This window comes from Alosa sapidissima, chromosome 6 (genome assembly GCF_018492685.1).
Source record: "Alosa sapidissima isolate fAloSap1 chromosome 6, fAloSap1.pri, whole genome shotgun sequence".
In the NCBI taxonomy this organism is placed as follows: Eukaryota; Metazoa; Chordata; class Actinopteri; order Clupeiformes; family Clupeidae; genus Alosa; species Alosa sapidissima.
The window spans coordinates 34,740,444-34,756,464 of record NC_055962.1 but is presented as its reverse complement, the minus strand read 5'-3'; the positions used below and the strand labels follow the sequence as shown (position 1 = coordinate 34,756,464).

The 16,021-nt window shown below is 39.9% G+C and overlaps 1 protein-coding gene across 1 annotated transcript in view; it reads left to right on the top strand.

Annotated features, from left to right (window-relative positions):
* tdrd15 (tudor domain containing 15) overlaps positions 1–16,021 on the top strand; it is a 36,293-nt gene that overhangs the window by 18,923 nt on the left and 1,349 nt on the right. Inside the window, exons 4-5 of the mRNA XM_042095286.1 lie at positions 4,073–4,121; positions 7,785–13,843. Coding sequence (XP_041951220.1) covers positions 4,093–4,121; positions 7,785–13,843 — 6,088 coding nt within the window. The 5' untranslated portion in view covers positions 4,073–4,092. The remainder of the gene's footprint in view (positions 1–4,072; positions 4,122–7,784; positions 13,844–16,021) is intronic.

Genomic DNA, 16,021 nt, shown 5'->3' with positions numbered 1-16,021 from the left:
GACGACAAACCAATAACTGGGCAACTCTGTTTGCAAACTTCCCCCAGTTTCACATCAGTTATTCCCACATGAGATTACATTTTCACTGGGAATTTATTTTCCCCATGCACACACCATAGGTTTCCTTTATGTCTAGTAGCCTATGCTGATTGCTGTGTGCATGGGATTGACGTATGTGCAGGGTAGAAATTTGACTGAAATTGCATTAAATCTGGTTGTTTTAACTAATATTATGCTGCAAGATGGGGTTTCCAATACATTTCCACTACATTTAAGTTCCCTGTTATAGACTCACTTGCCATATTAAAAATTCCCAGTTTATTCCCATTATTTCTCGTTTATTCCCGTTAATTTCCATATATTCCCGTTAATTCCCATGGAAAGTTTCCAACTTTGAAAATTCCCGGAATTTTGCAACCCTAGTAATGATAGCAGTTAGGCCTACGTTCAACAGTAACATAAGTGTAATGAGCTATTCATTGTCGAAGGTGCATGGTGAAGTGAAATTCTTACTTTGGAAAACAAACATTTGCCGATATCATTGGATAGGGAATAGGCCTTGTTTATTTTTTACGTAGCCTACAATGGCCAGTTCAGACAAAGCCGAAATGACTCATTTTGAAACATTTGTATGGTTATATTGCTTGACTAAATCCCAGAGAGTAGGCTAGGCTACCGCACCCCACAGTGATGGGCCTAGCGGTCTTACGCGTTCAGTGTGGGGTATAAACAAGCTGAGAATTTAGCGGTGTCACGTCTGCCTGTCACAGACGTGGGGAGCTGAAGCTTGGGATACAGTTACTACAGTAACAGTATTTTATTTTACTTCTTATGGAATATATTTTTTTTTACTTTTATAAAGGCTTTGTTTGAATGCTGTTGGAACAAATAGTAGTTGATTATAAAGGCAACTTTCTGTTGCAATATTCTGTGTGTTCTGGACTGCAGGTAACTTGTTAAGCCAGTGGTTCTCAAACTTTTTCTTTCATTCCCCACTTTGATCAAGGAGACATTGACTGATGATAAGGGAGATAACGTGTTATCCCGAGGCCTTTGCAAGTCAGCATCTCCGACGGTAGTCTACCCTATTAAAAATATAAGTTTTCGATGTCCCAAACGGAGAGCCATACTTTATTGTTTTAACGATCTCTATGCTACTCACCAAAATGTAGGCATGGGAACATGATGAAGTATCGAACTGTCGTGTGTTAAATTATTGTGATTACGAGCCAGTGGTTTTCAAACATTATGCGTGACTCGGACATCTATGCAACAGACTCATATCGTCCTCGCATTCGAGAGCTTCGTGCAAAGTAATAAGCGTTGAGTCGAGATGTTTGTGCCATAGTGTGACATGCGTAAACCAATGGTGTAGAGATGACGCCACAGGGTTTTATTTAAGAGAGCCTACGTTTGTATGTAGGCAATTTATATTCACAATACTTAGGCCTACTAAAATAAATAGTATTTTATTTGTATTGGTTGTTTAGAGTAAAAAAAATCGATCGGTCTTAAAGCAAGTTTACAACCGGCAAGTCGGTCGGACTAAAAGGGGGAAAAAAATAAATATTTGGGGTGGTTCTAAATTGACAGGGTTGGTCGGGTTACGGCAAACTAAATTTTTTTTAAGGAAGGCCTGACAGTGTTTTTTTGCGCGTCTGCAGAAGTCAGCCAAATATGAATGTAATTCTGCGGCATAAAGCAGATGTATTTGTTTATTGTACAGAAAAATAAAAATGACATGTCAAGCAGTCAATTGACTAAATTGCAGTCAAGAAGTAGGGCAAATTAATTTACGAAACCAAAACGTTGGTCATAGTTGTCTAAGCCTCTATTGCGTAGCCTGTTAAAAACGTCGCCAGATAGTATCGGCAACAACATTGTTTTCTGCAGAAGCCTACCCAAGGCTACAGATTAATTCTGAACAATTATTTCTCTACTGGCTCAATTATCACACCACTGTTTTGATTACCCCCAACACTGACAATAATGTAGACAGCAAATTTCGATTTCGATTTTCGTTACCACCGTGTAGTCAAGCCTTAAGACATACCCAAGTAGCCTAAATCGAGGTAATGTTTAATTATGCATGATTTTATTTTGTTATTGAATTTGTAGGCTGGGATTACTCTCGGCAAGTCTCCTGCTTTTTCAGTAGGGGCTGCAGGCAGAGCGACGCATAGTGGCTGAAAGTGGTACTAAAGCTTCACGCAGCTTTACGCCTCGTAATGCGCGACTGAAGTGGTCATTTGAAAGCGATGCCCACTGTAGCTGCCTGGTGAGGCTTACAAAGAAATGTACCGTCTAAAAATGTGATTCAAACTATTGGCCTGTTGATTAGCTGTTAAGTTTGGGTGTTTAAGGTTGCCTTCACACTTGATCCGTTTAACTGGACCGAACCCGAGTGCAGTTACTCCCCCCTAGCCCTGCCCCAGCTGGTCACTGATCACATTTCTTTTTTGTTTGTGCACCCGGGTCCGTTTGTGTCATAAATACAAGCTTCTTTATGAATATTGCTTGGTGATGCCACTGTTTATTTTCTTGTTTTGGAACGGATAGCATTCACACCTAAGTATTGATAGCATATTTTTACTACCATTTTTCCTTAAGACTCAGTCAGGACGATGGAATATCAGGATCCAGGCTTTTATTCTTTTCAATGAGGGGCCAGTGTCCCTCAAGGGGAGGTACAAGCTTGTGTCACCCCATCATGGGTTTCACCAGTATTCTCTAACTATACAGAAACAAGTCTACCATATTTAAGTTAAAGAGAAGGAGTGACCTACTTTGAATATGCAATGTAAAGGTGTGGTGGAAGAGGATGTGGCCTTTTGGTGCCATCAAGTCTGGTCAGCGTGTATTGTCTTTTAATTAAAAACTACCCCCTTTTCTGGGAAGTTCTTCAGAGGCCTGACCCCTCACTGTTTCTAGAAACATTAACATTTCACATCTGGTGATAGGCAAAGGGCCAAAGGGACAGGCTTTTATTGAATTTAAGGATAAGCAAAGGATACTCTGAATATACAGACCAAAGACACAAGAGATACACATGTATACAAGAGATACACATGTATACAAAAATCACAAATGACCATAAGAAGTACACAGTATATACCTTTACAGAAATGATTCTGATTCACAACACTGTCAGTATTCAAATCTCACCAGTGTTCTAGCGAACCGTACCCCAGACCACTGTTTTCTGGTGGACTGAGGTTCAGCCTCAGGTCTGCACCCAAGTTCAGTAGACTGTGTTCATATTATTAAAATTAACCGTATCAACTGTCCAAATGAACTCTGGTTTGATTGTGCCCTTAATTAACATCTACAGTGGTCTATTCTAAGTTTGTGGGGCAAATAAACAACAATTTATGTTTGTGTAAACACCAATATTTGTCTAGAAAACTTATCATATAAATATTTTTATGTTATACCTGTAGCGCCTGCCATCTTGGTCAGACTTTTTTTGTAATGTCACAAAACGTAACGTGGCCTACTGGTTAGCGCTTCGGACTTGTTACCGGAGGGTTGCCGGTTCGAACCCCAATAGGCATGGCTGAAGTGCCCTTGAGCAAGGCACTTAACCCCTCACTGCTCCCCGAGCTGTTGTATCAGGCAGCTCACTGCGCCGGGATTAGTGTGTGCTTTCACTGTGTGCTGAGTGTGTTTCACTAATTCACGGATTGGGATACGTATATATACTTATACTTATACTTATACTTATACTCATACCAAACACACAACCACTGAACTGATTGGTTCTCCAATTTGGTTTTCATTGGCATAAAGTTAAGGATTCCCCAACACTGTTTCGCTTTCCTTAGTCAACTCTCTCTCTTTCATTTTGGCCAATCAGAGCAAATTTCACACAAATTCAACCTGAATGAAAGTTAAGCAAAATATGCTACAGTGGAAACCTACCGTTAGTGTGTGTGTGTGCACTTGAATGAAATATTTAAAAAGATTTTGCATATGACAATCATGAAAGAATTATTTTTGACATGCCTTTACTAGTTTGTCCAATACTGTTTGGAGTATTACCATAACAGAGAATGTTTGTTACTTTTTCCAGAAACGTACGGCTTCTCTACCATGTTCTCTGTTCCTTCTCCAGACAAAAGGTAAAAACTGTTTTACATTGAACTAGGCTAGCAACCACTGTGAAATTATGGTGAAGGTTTTATAACAATATGGTGAATATACACTACTAGTCTAAAGTTTTGGAACTCTTTTATGTGTCTTTTTCATAATATTTTTACAGTGTAGAACACAACTGAAAACTCAACAATGAAATAACACACTTGGGAGTTATAGAGAAAATAAAAAATTGTACAGAAAGCTAGGCTAAATGTTCTATATTTAAGGTTCTTCAAACCAGCCTGGTGTAACATTTCGGAACACCATCTTTCTTTTACTTACTATTTTTACACTGCAGAACAAAATGAGAAATTCAGCGTTTCTCTAACTACTGGTACGCTTAGTCGAACTAGATGTACCGCATAGCAGTACAAAATATGACCGATGATTGTGTGGATGTGTGTGCTTGCCTGTGTGTGTGTGTCTAATTGTGTGGATGTGTGTGCATGCGTGTGTGTGTGTCAATTTGTCTCCATCTCCTATAGAGCCTGACCAATATGGGATTTTGAAGGCTGATAACCTATTTTTGATTTTGATATTTGAGTTATTCAAAAACTGATAACTGATATATCGGCCGCTAGTCATTTTTAATACAAATTTTAACATGTAGAAATGTTCTCCCATAACAAGGTTCTAATCAATGTGGGGCATTATGTATTTGAATAGGCATAACTGTCTAGATTCCTAATGAAAGGCTCTTCATATACAGTAAGTTATTTGTTTAAGAAATAAAAGAGTGTATAAAATAGAAAGAATAAGAATAAAATAGGTCTTTGTTCTGTGATAACCACATTGCCATAAACTACATTGTGAGCAGTTTATTCTTGCAGTGCCCGTTCAAACATGCTATTCCTGTAGAAAACACATAGCCCAATTGCATGCCTGCAGGTAGGCATGCTTTAAAAATAAGATGATGGAAAAGCATAATTCCAGCTAAGCATTCAATAAATGTGCAGTGAGCAGAATTTAGGCATGGCTGCATGTGACATTTTTTTATAGATCAAAATGATGAGCCTAATTTTGAGTAAAGGCTATATGTCTATTGTTAAGCTTATTGAATAACTTTATGATAGAGAAGACAAACCATTTTGTGGAATGATTCATCATATGAAATTTGCAACGATGTGAATTAAAAACATTCTCTGGTAGGCAGCATAAGTGACATCTCACTGTCTGCCAATCGTTGTCTGTAGCTGTGGCATTCTGAAACGTCCTTAAATTCGGGCCATTAGCATATCGCTCGTTTTAATTTGGGACCTTGCAGTTGGAATTGTCTTTAGTTTATTCAAAGTCCAAAATAGGCTGGGCTATTCCAATTGTAAGTTTATTCCACATAATTTCTTCGTTGTTTTGAACAGACACTGTATGCCCATGTTTGTTGGCGTGTTTTTGCAAAATTCGCGGAATCATTTTATGCAAGCAAACTGCATACTTAATTGTTGATGTCTGACATGATAGTCATTCAAACATCCTACATTTTGACCCGTGATTCAGTGCTGCCAAAACTCCCCAGTCTCTGGTCTCACCCTGGTCTTGCGCTTAGCTGTAGGGGTAGTAGAGCGGAGAAAGCCAATGTATGCTACTTTTACTGATATATTTAATGGAGATGCACCGATTGCAATTTTTTGGGCTGATTCTGATTTTTCAGAGAGTTTAACCTGCTGATACCTGATACCGATTTTAGCCGATTCAGATTTCATTTCTTCTAACCATTTTCTATCTTTTCTTTATGTTAATATAGAAATGTAATCAACTTATCAATAATTAAATGGCTGTTAAAAAAATGGAACCGGTGAGCAGACAGATTCTTTTTCAAGTCTAACTTAAGCTGCAGTATCAAACTATAATGCTTCCCAGTGTGGGACATTCATTTCACACACTACTAATATTAATGCACTGTTATGAATACTAAAAATACTAAAACAATTTTCATGATGCATTTGAACATGCTATCATCGAACATATTTTCATATGCATTGATGCATTTATGGGAGGGCGAGGGAGTAGGCCATCACGTAAACACAAGGGAGGAGAAGTGCTAATAGCGATTATGTGTTCCACCATATATGAAAACAGCGCACGTCTGTTTTGCGGTGAAAAACTTAAACTTAAATCCAAATTCCGGTTAAATGCATCAATTAGGCTATATAAACTTTCAGAGACAGCTGATTCAGTATTCAGAGCGTCAGTTTTCTACATTGTAGGCTACTATGTCAAAAGCAACTTTAACTTTTGTTTGCCTTTCTAATAGGCTACGTTTGTTCACTTTCACAACATCCACTTCTCAATCTGCTAGACTAGGCCTAGTCTACGTACAGTAAATAGTTTGAGTATTTTTTAAGTAGAGTACTACTAGGGCTACTGTATGTCGCTGCTTGTTGACATCTTATTATCATGTAGCCTATGATCGCTAAACTTTGATTCTTTTTAATGTCGCAATCGGTTATCTCCGTTCAGCTGCGCTTGTGGTTCAGCTGTGGGCACGCAATTAGCGGCAGGATCGGGCAGTGATGAGCGATGTTTACGTAGCCTAATGAAGTGACAGCTTAGTAAATTTCACGCAATATGGCAAAGCACAGTGTTCTACATCCAGCCCTTAGTGTTGGCTTGGTTGCTAGCTTCTTCAAACTTTGCAAACTCAGCTGGGTGTTGTTACAATTGTGGTGCGCAAGTGCATTTGACCGGCATAAAATCGGCATGTCTCAGACTGACCGGCCGGTCGCTGGTCATGGCCGATCACGTGAAAATAGGCCAATTCCGGTCACCAGCCGATCAATTGGTGCATCTAATATTTAACAATGCATGCATTAGGCCTACGGAACAAAAACAACCTCAAACTTGGCACTGCACGTAGTCTAGTGAGTGTTTGGGAATGAAAGCTCACATTTATTTCGTGTAGACTTTTTGTGGTCTTAATGCAACATTTTACAAAGCAGCTGACATGGCCACCAAGGACTGTGAGCGAGTCAACAACAGAAATATATTATCACATTCTGTTTTTATTTGCATTTTACACAACATCCCAACTTTTTCTGATTTGGGGTTGTATATGTTATTTTTAACACTCAAAATTAAATGCAAGTCAGCACAATGTATTTTGTAAGCAGTTTATTTAGCCTAACTTTAATGTCTACCACCATGCTAACTTCACTGTTAAGTGGCGTGACTGATCTGGCTTGTGATGTAAAATGACCTGTACCTCATGCATTGATTTGCATACTGTTTTAATTGAAATAGCCAGACATACAATAGAAGACAGAAGTAAAGCTTGATCCTGTAAACAGAAATGGAGAAGAGACTGAGTTTTTTTTTTTTTTTTTTTTTTTTTTTTTTTTTTTAATTATATGGCTTGTTAGATGGTGTAAACATTGAATGCTACCTGCCATGGCAAATATTTCTCGCCAAATATAAAATCTACCCGCTTGGCGGATGTTAATTTTATATCCTGCACGCAAACCAATGATTGCTGTAGTTCCAGACCAGACCACCTTACCTTGCCCTGGTTTGCTGTGATGGTTATGGTTTTACTTATGAGACTGAATCAATACACTACAAGGATATTGTACAAGGCTGACTTTGTGATTGTATTTATTTAACAAAAAGCAGGAAGAACTTAATGTGAAATCTTTTGGTATTTGTCTTTCTAGGTCACAGGACAGTCCTGAGGTTACTGCTCCAAGTGCTGAATGGTCTGTGGAAATCAAATTAACACATGTTGACTGCAACCCCGCAGACATTTTAGTGCACTTCCAGGGTCAGTATGTGTCAACTTGTGAGTTAGACTACAACATACTGAGAGTAGAGATTCAGAATGCAGAGAAAGTCAGGGGGCCTGTGGATGTGGGAAGACTTTGTTTGGTGGAGGATGACCTTACTGGTCGTTGGTACAGAGGAAGAGTTCAAAACAAGCAAAAAGATCTCTTTGATGTTTTTCTCATTGATCATGGAAATGTTCTGTCAATAAGTGACAACCATTTGGCCTGTGCCTCCGAGGAGTTACTCATGCTTCCCCCTAAGATTGTCTGTGGGTTTTTTGCCAATGTGTTACCAGTGGGTGAATGTTGGACACCACAGACCGGAAAGTATTTCTCCTCATTGATGGGCAGTTTCATAAATGGTTACATCCATGCCCTACTGCCGCACAAGGTCCTCATACTCGAATCACCTACTATCACTAATGATTTATCCAAACTTAACTTCGGGAGATCTGTTGATACAGGCACTTTTCTGTTGTTTGTGGAAATGCTGACTGAAGTTCCAATTAGACCAGACTGTGAACAAATCCCTGATCTGTTGATCAAGAATCAAATAGGACAAGGACTATCTTTCAAACCTCCATGTGTTCAGGGTGTTGAGAACATTCTCTCATGTTGTGGTCCCAAGCAGACAGTTGGAGAAATGGTAAAGGTGCGACTAAGTGCAGCAGTTAACCCTAGTGCATTTTACTGCCAGATGATCTGTGTGGAAGAAGAACTGAAGTTAATGTCTGAGAAATTGGCACTCTTGTGTGACTCAAAGACTGAAAACATCAGGGATGCACCAGAGGGAAACCTAGGTCTGCTCTGTGCTGTTAAAGGCAAAGATGAAAAATGGCACAGAGGCTATGTGCAGTTTCTGCCAGTAAATTCACAAGTTAGAGTTCTGTTTGTTGACTATGGATACTGTGAGTTGATTAAGGTCAAAAATATCTGTCCACTTCCTTCTGATTTCCTGATGAAACCAATCATGGCTTTCCCATGTGCATTGTCCAGTGTCACTCAGGAAAATGAGGATTTGAAGAAAGAACAGCGTGATTTGCTCATGAAGGGACTTCTTGGCAGTGCTTTGAGTGTCAAAATCAATGACTTTGACAAGGAACACAATTTCTATCATGTGACACTGTGCAGTGTTGAAGTTGACCCAGAGGTCAAAACAGAGGTAACGCCTGACATTGTTGCACAGACAAGTAAAGTGCATGATCACAACATGACCATTCCTTTACGGTGCACAAATGAGACACGGATCATACCAAGCAATATCCCAAAGGAAGACTTTGAAGTAGGTGCAGTGTTTGAAGGTTATGTGGAACATGTTCTCAGCCCTGGTAACTTCTGGATAAGAACTGCAAAGCGAAATCAAGACTTTGAACACTTGATGAACACATTGGCTGATTACATTAGTACATTACAACAGGAAGAGGACCTTCTTGAAAATCCAGTGCCTGGCACACTTTGCTTAGCAATGTATGAGAAGGATCTACACTATTATCGTGCCATAGTCACTGACATTCTGGAAAATGGAGCTGAAGTATTTTTTGCAGACTTTGGCAATACTGAAAAGGTGCCAAGTTGGCTTATTAAAAAACTGCCTGAGAGTTTCACCACTGAATCGGAATTTGTTTTGAGCTGTGCTTTGGCTCATGTCCTTCCAGTGGAAGATGTTTGGACTGAAACTGCAACAAAATACTTCAGGCGTACAGTGTCAAACAAAGCCCTTGAAATACACATCATCCACAAAACAAATGATCGATATCTTGTGGACCTGCATGAGATCGGCACACTTAACAAAGAGAGCCTGGGACTCCGCATGACAAACGAAAATATAGCACTGTATTGGAAATACACACCAACAACTGTGTACTCTGTTTCTGTGGGAGAAGATTCGAAAAAGTGTAAGACAAAAGCCCTGAAGCCAAAAGCTTTGAATAAAAAAATCAAAGAAAGAACACAGGAAAAAGTCACAGAGAAAGAATGCACAATTAAGGAAAAGGCAGAGAATCAAAAGCCTGGCATACCAAACAAATTGAAGATGCAGAGATTCAAGCCTGGAGAGGAATTAACTGTGCGGTGCTGTAACCTTGCTTCCCCTTCAGATTTTTGGTGCCAGCGTGAGAGCCAGATTAGCAATTTGACCAAACTGATGGAAGAGATGCAGGTGTTTTACCAGACACATGAGATGCCGTTGATGCCAGGTGAAGTCCTTTGTGCAGTGAAGCTAGTAGAGGATGGCAAGTGGTACAGGGGCTGCCTCCTTTCAAGAAAACTGATTCAGTGTCAAGTGGCCTTGGTGGATTATGGCCTTGTCATACAAGAGCAGATGACTAACCTTCAGACACTTCCTCCAGAATTCAATCAGTTGGAAGGGCAGTCATTCAGATGCAGCCTGTACAATTTGATTGAACCTATGGATGGAAAATCCTGGAGCAATGAAGCAAGTCATTCACTTAAAGAGTTTGTTTTTGAGAAGTCTGTGAGTTTGAAGTGTACCATTCATGCTGAGCTATATGTGAAGAATATAGGCTTGTGCAATGTTGTTGACCTTCACACAACTTCAGAACAAGCAACGACATTCCTTGTGAAGCAAGGGCTTGCAGTGAAGGTCCAGCCACTGAAACCTCTTATCCCAACAGCTTACCCAGTTTCCTTTATGTACTCTTCCTTCGGCCTCACACCTGGAAGCAAAGAGAAAATTTATGTCACTCATGTGGCAAGTCCATGGGAGATATATTGCCAACTGTGCAGAAATGAGGAGGCTATCGAAAAACTCATGGAAACCATTGCAAAAGAGAGTGGTGAAACACTGTGTTCGAAGTCCGCTGTCAAACCAGGAAGCCTTTGTCTTGCAAAATACTCTGAGGATGGGAAATGGTACCGAGGGATCAGTAAGCCTGTCCTGTCTAATGAACTTCTGAATGTGTTTTTTGTTGATTATGGAAACAAGCAAATAGTTGAGAAAAGCAATGTTAAGCCTCTAGAGCACAGCACAACAGATTTGTTGATGGCTCCTATGCAAGCCTTGAAGTGTAGCCTTGCAAATATTCCCAAAGGTGAAACCCTGGCAGAGGTGAATACCTGGCTAGAGAACATAAGTTTAAATAAGCCAGTTCAAGCTACATTCATGGCCAAAGACAAAGATGGAACGTTCAGTGTTGACATGTTCGATGGTGACACCCACATCAATGAAAAAATCAGAGAGGTCATTTCTGCCCATGAAGTAAGAGAGAAGGGTTCTGCTACTGATAATGCAAATACTGAAAGAGTGCCACCTCAGAACCAGAGAACTGTCAGAGCAGTACATGATTCTGGACACAACAAAAGGTCGCCAGACAAGCCAGAGCTCAAAAAGGTCTTTAATAGGGATCATAAGTCCTTCAAACACCCAGAAAGTAGAAGTCCAACAACCCCCAGAAAACAGCCAGAAAATAAAACAACTGGAAGTAAAAAACGGGACTGTGAACAGCTCCTCCGAAGTCAAGACTGTGACTTGGCGCTTCCAAAACTTGACTCTCTCCCTGAAATCAAAGTGAAGTCTGGTTTTACGGGTGTTGGGTTTGCTTCCCATGTAAATTCAATCAACAATTTCTTTATCCAAATGCAAGAGGATGAAGCAAACATACTTAAAATGGGCGAGGATCTCAATTGCTCATCATTTAAAGAGAAGGCTCAAAATGTCAAATCAGAACTACACAATGGTGATCTTATTGCTGCTGAATTTGAAGAAGATGGTGCTCTTTACCGTGCAGTTGTTACTGATGCCTCAAAGAAGAGACATTTTTCCATTGAGTTCATTGATTATGGAAATGTAGCTACTGTTGATCAGAGCAAAGTTTATAGACTAACCAGTGAGTTTTTGTCTCAGCCCAGACTATGCATACCATGCTCTCTTGTTAAGACACATTCACTTGTGAATCATCCCTCCTTTGAAGCTGTGCTAAAAGACAAACCTTTTGAGGTGGAATTTATCAGACTGACTGGGACACATTGGGAAGTTAAAATGGATCTGAAAGAATTCAAGCAATCGGAGCATGATACTGAAATGGGAAAAGAAGTGACCCAAGCCTCAAATGAAAGCTCCAGTTCTTGCCAGTCTGAAAGTGGAAATAAGCATGAGACAGAATTCAGAGAACCCAATGAAAGTATGGTGGTCCAAGAAAAGAGTCAGTTGAACCGGCAACCCATTTCAGGACGGACCAGACGCAGGAGAACCACCTATGTCAAACGACATGGATATGTTTTGATGCAAAGAAAAACAAAGAAACAACACCAGAAATTACCAACCAATGTGTACACCAATCCCACTGCATTGCAAGTTAATCCTCCTGATTTGGTGACCTCAATGAGTCTTGGGACACATTTGCCTGAGAGAGCCCCCTCTGTCTTGGATATTGTTCCCAATAAGAAAGGGCCATTTTCTATCTCCCCTGCAAAGAACAGAGAAATCCCACAGCTGATTGCTAGAGAGGGACAGACTGAGGAAGGAAATCTTCTGACAGTTTTAGAGAATGGAGAGCTTTACATCCAACTTAAGAGGAGTGTTGCACAACTTGTTGCCCTTGAAAATCTAATTGATGAAAGTGAGCCAGAATGCCACTTTGTCCCAGTGAAAGACGTGGCAGAAGGTCTAAAGTGTTTGACTAAATCAGTCAATGATCAGTGGCGCCGAGCAGTTGTGCGTCATGTTTGGATTGAACAGAAAAAATGTACAGTTCAGTTCCTCGATTATGGTAGCACAGAGGAGATATCAGTGGGATGTCTCAAACATCTTCGTGATGATGTCAGTCAGATGCCAGAACAAGCAATTCATTGTAAATGGAATGGATGTGGTGCACCCATCACAATGTTAAAAGAAATTCTCAGCCCTTTAGTTGGTCAAACTATCAAATTGATGTTTGTATCCTACTCAGAAGCCCTTGAGCTTTGGAGTGTTGAGATCTTCATGAATGAGCTTCTCATTCAACAAAAAAGAACACAGTATTATGATCATGGCGAAGAGCAAAGGTCACATGACTCCTCATCTCATAAACATCTTGCACAGACAAAAGAATCTGCAACTGAACAAGAAAATCAGCCCCGAGAACTGTTCATGGATCCTGTTACAATAGGGCAAGAGTACTCAGGTTTTGTGGCTGCTGTAACCAACCCAGGAGAATTTTACATTGCTCTTGAGGATCAAGACCACAATGTGATTACAACTGCTGTGTCAGACGCATTAGAGAGCTTACCAGATCTTCTAAGCACACTACCCGATGCACACCTTATTCCTGGAGCTGCCTGCCTGATCAGGCATAAAGATACAAAGAAATGGTGCCGGGCAGAGATACTTCATGTTGACGGTGCATCCGTGGTGATGAATCTTGTAGATTATGGAGTTTGTACACATATTCTACAAGAGCACAGAGGCAAACTGAAAATTCTGCCTGCTGAATTGGCCAGGCTGCCAAAAGTAATCTATCCATGTTTACTGCGAGGAATAAAGCCAGCCGATGATGGACAGTGGTCAGATTGTGCTGTTATCTTTTTCCAAGAACTCATATGTCATAGAAATCTTAAGATTTTCTTCAGACAGTGTGTCTCAGAGATGCAGTGGGAAGTAGATATTCTGATGGATGGAGTCTGTCTTGCCAAAGCACTTGTTGATGCTGACCATGCCTTGTACATTGACCTTATGCTTGGACTTAGATTTGAACAAGAGCACTCTCAGAATCTCAGAAGTTCTCCTGAAAGACAAGTCACAAGCCATTTGGCTGACACTCCTGACTCAAAAAATCTGGGTACCAACGATGAGCTTACAGTAGAGATACCTGAATTGACGCCCGAGGGAGCAGACCTGTTAGCTGATCAGAAAGAGATGGAGGGGAATGCACTTGCTCTCTGGAGATCTGAAAAAAATGGAAGCATCTCCAACAGTACAAAGGAATCCACTGAAACAAACACTGGTGTCAAACAATGTAAGTATAAGCCAGTTAATACGTAAATATTGTAATTGGGGATGCTCCGATCGATTGGTTGAGATTTGAACCAATATCGGTACTGGTGCTTGAGGTTCGGTGTCGGTATTCAACGGTACTTGTTTTTGGTACCTTACCCTTACTGAATCTGTAACACCTTGTTTGTAACAACTACAGCATTTAATTTAAGTTAAGCAAGCAACTTTTTATAAGCAAAAAACTCCATTTATACATTGAGAACATTTTTAACACAATACAAACCCCTCTCATCCGCCCTCTTCCCTCTTAAAGTATGAACATATGAACAGTGGATAGTAAACATTGTTTTTAAACAGACTCAATCAAACTCAAACATAGAACAAATAATTAGTCTATTGGGGTTATGTGATGATGAGGCTGTTTTAGGCCATGCTCATGAAAAAAGCAATCCAGCCACTTTTGTATGTGTTTTATGCAATTTAACAGTAGGTTATCATCCCCTCCTTCCTATTTCTATCTTTAAGTTACTTAGTTTCAGTCAGTCTTTAACAGGGGTGTGTAGGCTAGTTTAAATGAGTGTGGTCGTTCGGTTATTCTTTGACAAATAAAATCTTCCATGCCAACGTGAATTTAAACTCAGCTCGTTTTAATGCAAAGCATTGTCCCACCTTGACACGCTAACGTTACGCATAGCCTATCAGGTTATCCGCATGTGTAGGCTAACCAGCAAACTGTAGCCTACAAAATGAACGGTACACGGAACGGTACCGGTAAAAGTACAGTGTTCGGTACACAGCCCTAATATTCAGTCATAATAGTTTGGTCAGAGTACTCTGAAGGCCAATCAGAAGAGCAGATCAGATGAAAACAGCCTCCCGTCATACTCCCATTTTCATACTCCAGTAGAGCGCTACTGATGACTTCCATTCATGCTTGTTTACACTGAATAGCCTACAAGCTAAAGTTGAAAACGAAAGTAACATTATTGCCCCCATCAATGCAGATACGTCTAAGGATCCCTGTATTGTAGGCTAGTGACGTAGTCGTTACTGCTGATATTCTTACTGTTTATTTGCCTGTCTTTCAAAATCAAGTAGGATCTAATAACACCGTTTACACATTAGCGCCTCGTACAGGTGCTAAAGCTGTTACACTGTTACGTTACAATGAACTTCCTTCTCTGAACGAGCATTGGCAGACTCAAAAAACAAAAACAAATCTCATGATAGCCTGTTCCAAATGAAAAGCCCCTCACCCCTTAATACATAAAGGCATAAGGCCTCTTCAGTCATGAACTAATAAACAAAGGTCAGGCCTACATGATGAAGAATATGATTTATAAACAGATAAATTGCCTTGATTTAAATAACCTATTATGGGGTCATTTACAATAAATTTCCTAGGCTGTGTCAAGTTGTGGAAGGGAAATGGGCTGTTTGTTTTAGTAGTAGTAGGCCTGCAGTATGGAGTTAGATATCACCATTTGGATTTGCAACAGATGGATTCACAAATAAATTACATTTTGCAGGGTACTTGATATACAGGCTAAATGGAAATATGACTATGCATGATTTTATAAAAACAAAATAGAAAAATAAAACAGACCAGCAGTAAAGCAGGCACTAATATTCTTTACATTTAGTTTCCCCTAAATGTTGTCAGTCATTAATCTTTGGAACTGGTGCCTTGGCATGTGTAACTTGGCTTTATCCCTTTAGCCGTCAGGGTTTTAAAAAAACAACATTGGATTTTTACATCAAAATTACATCAAAAAAGGCCATGGCTTGAAAGTGATCAGAGCTAAAGTCCTACTGTAAATGTGAAAATCATTGAGTATGAACAAAAGTTTATGAAGGGGGTAAATTTACTTATCCAATTTGCATATTATGACGTCACTGGATGGCAACCACCTCGAATTATGCACATTCTGTAAATACTAGATTAGCAGTTTAGTTAGTTTACTAGTTTACCAGTAAATACCAGATTAGCAGTTTTACTTTGTCATTTCACCCACATAACAAATGAATAGGAGAACGGTCACATGTAAACCAACAATAGTAAACCACTGGCACCTCCAGCTATGTTGGGCAGAGGGTTGAAATAAGCATGGTATGCTTAGTGGACACTGTCACAAAGACGCAAAGATGCACCTTCATTCACAGACGCACCATGACTATCACTGTCATTAGACGATCGATC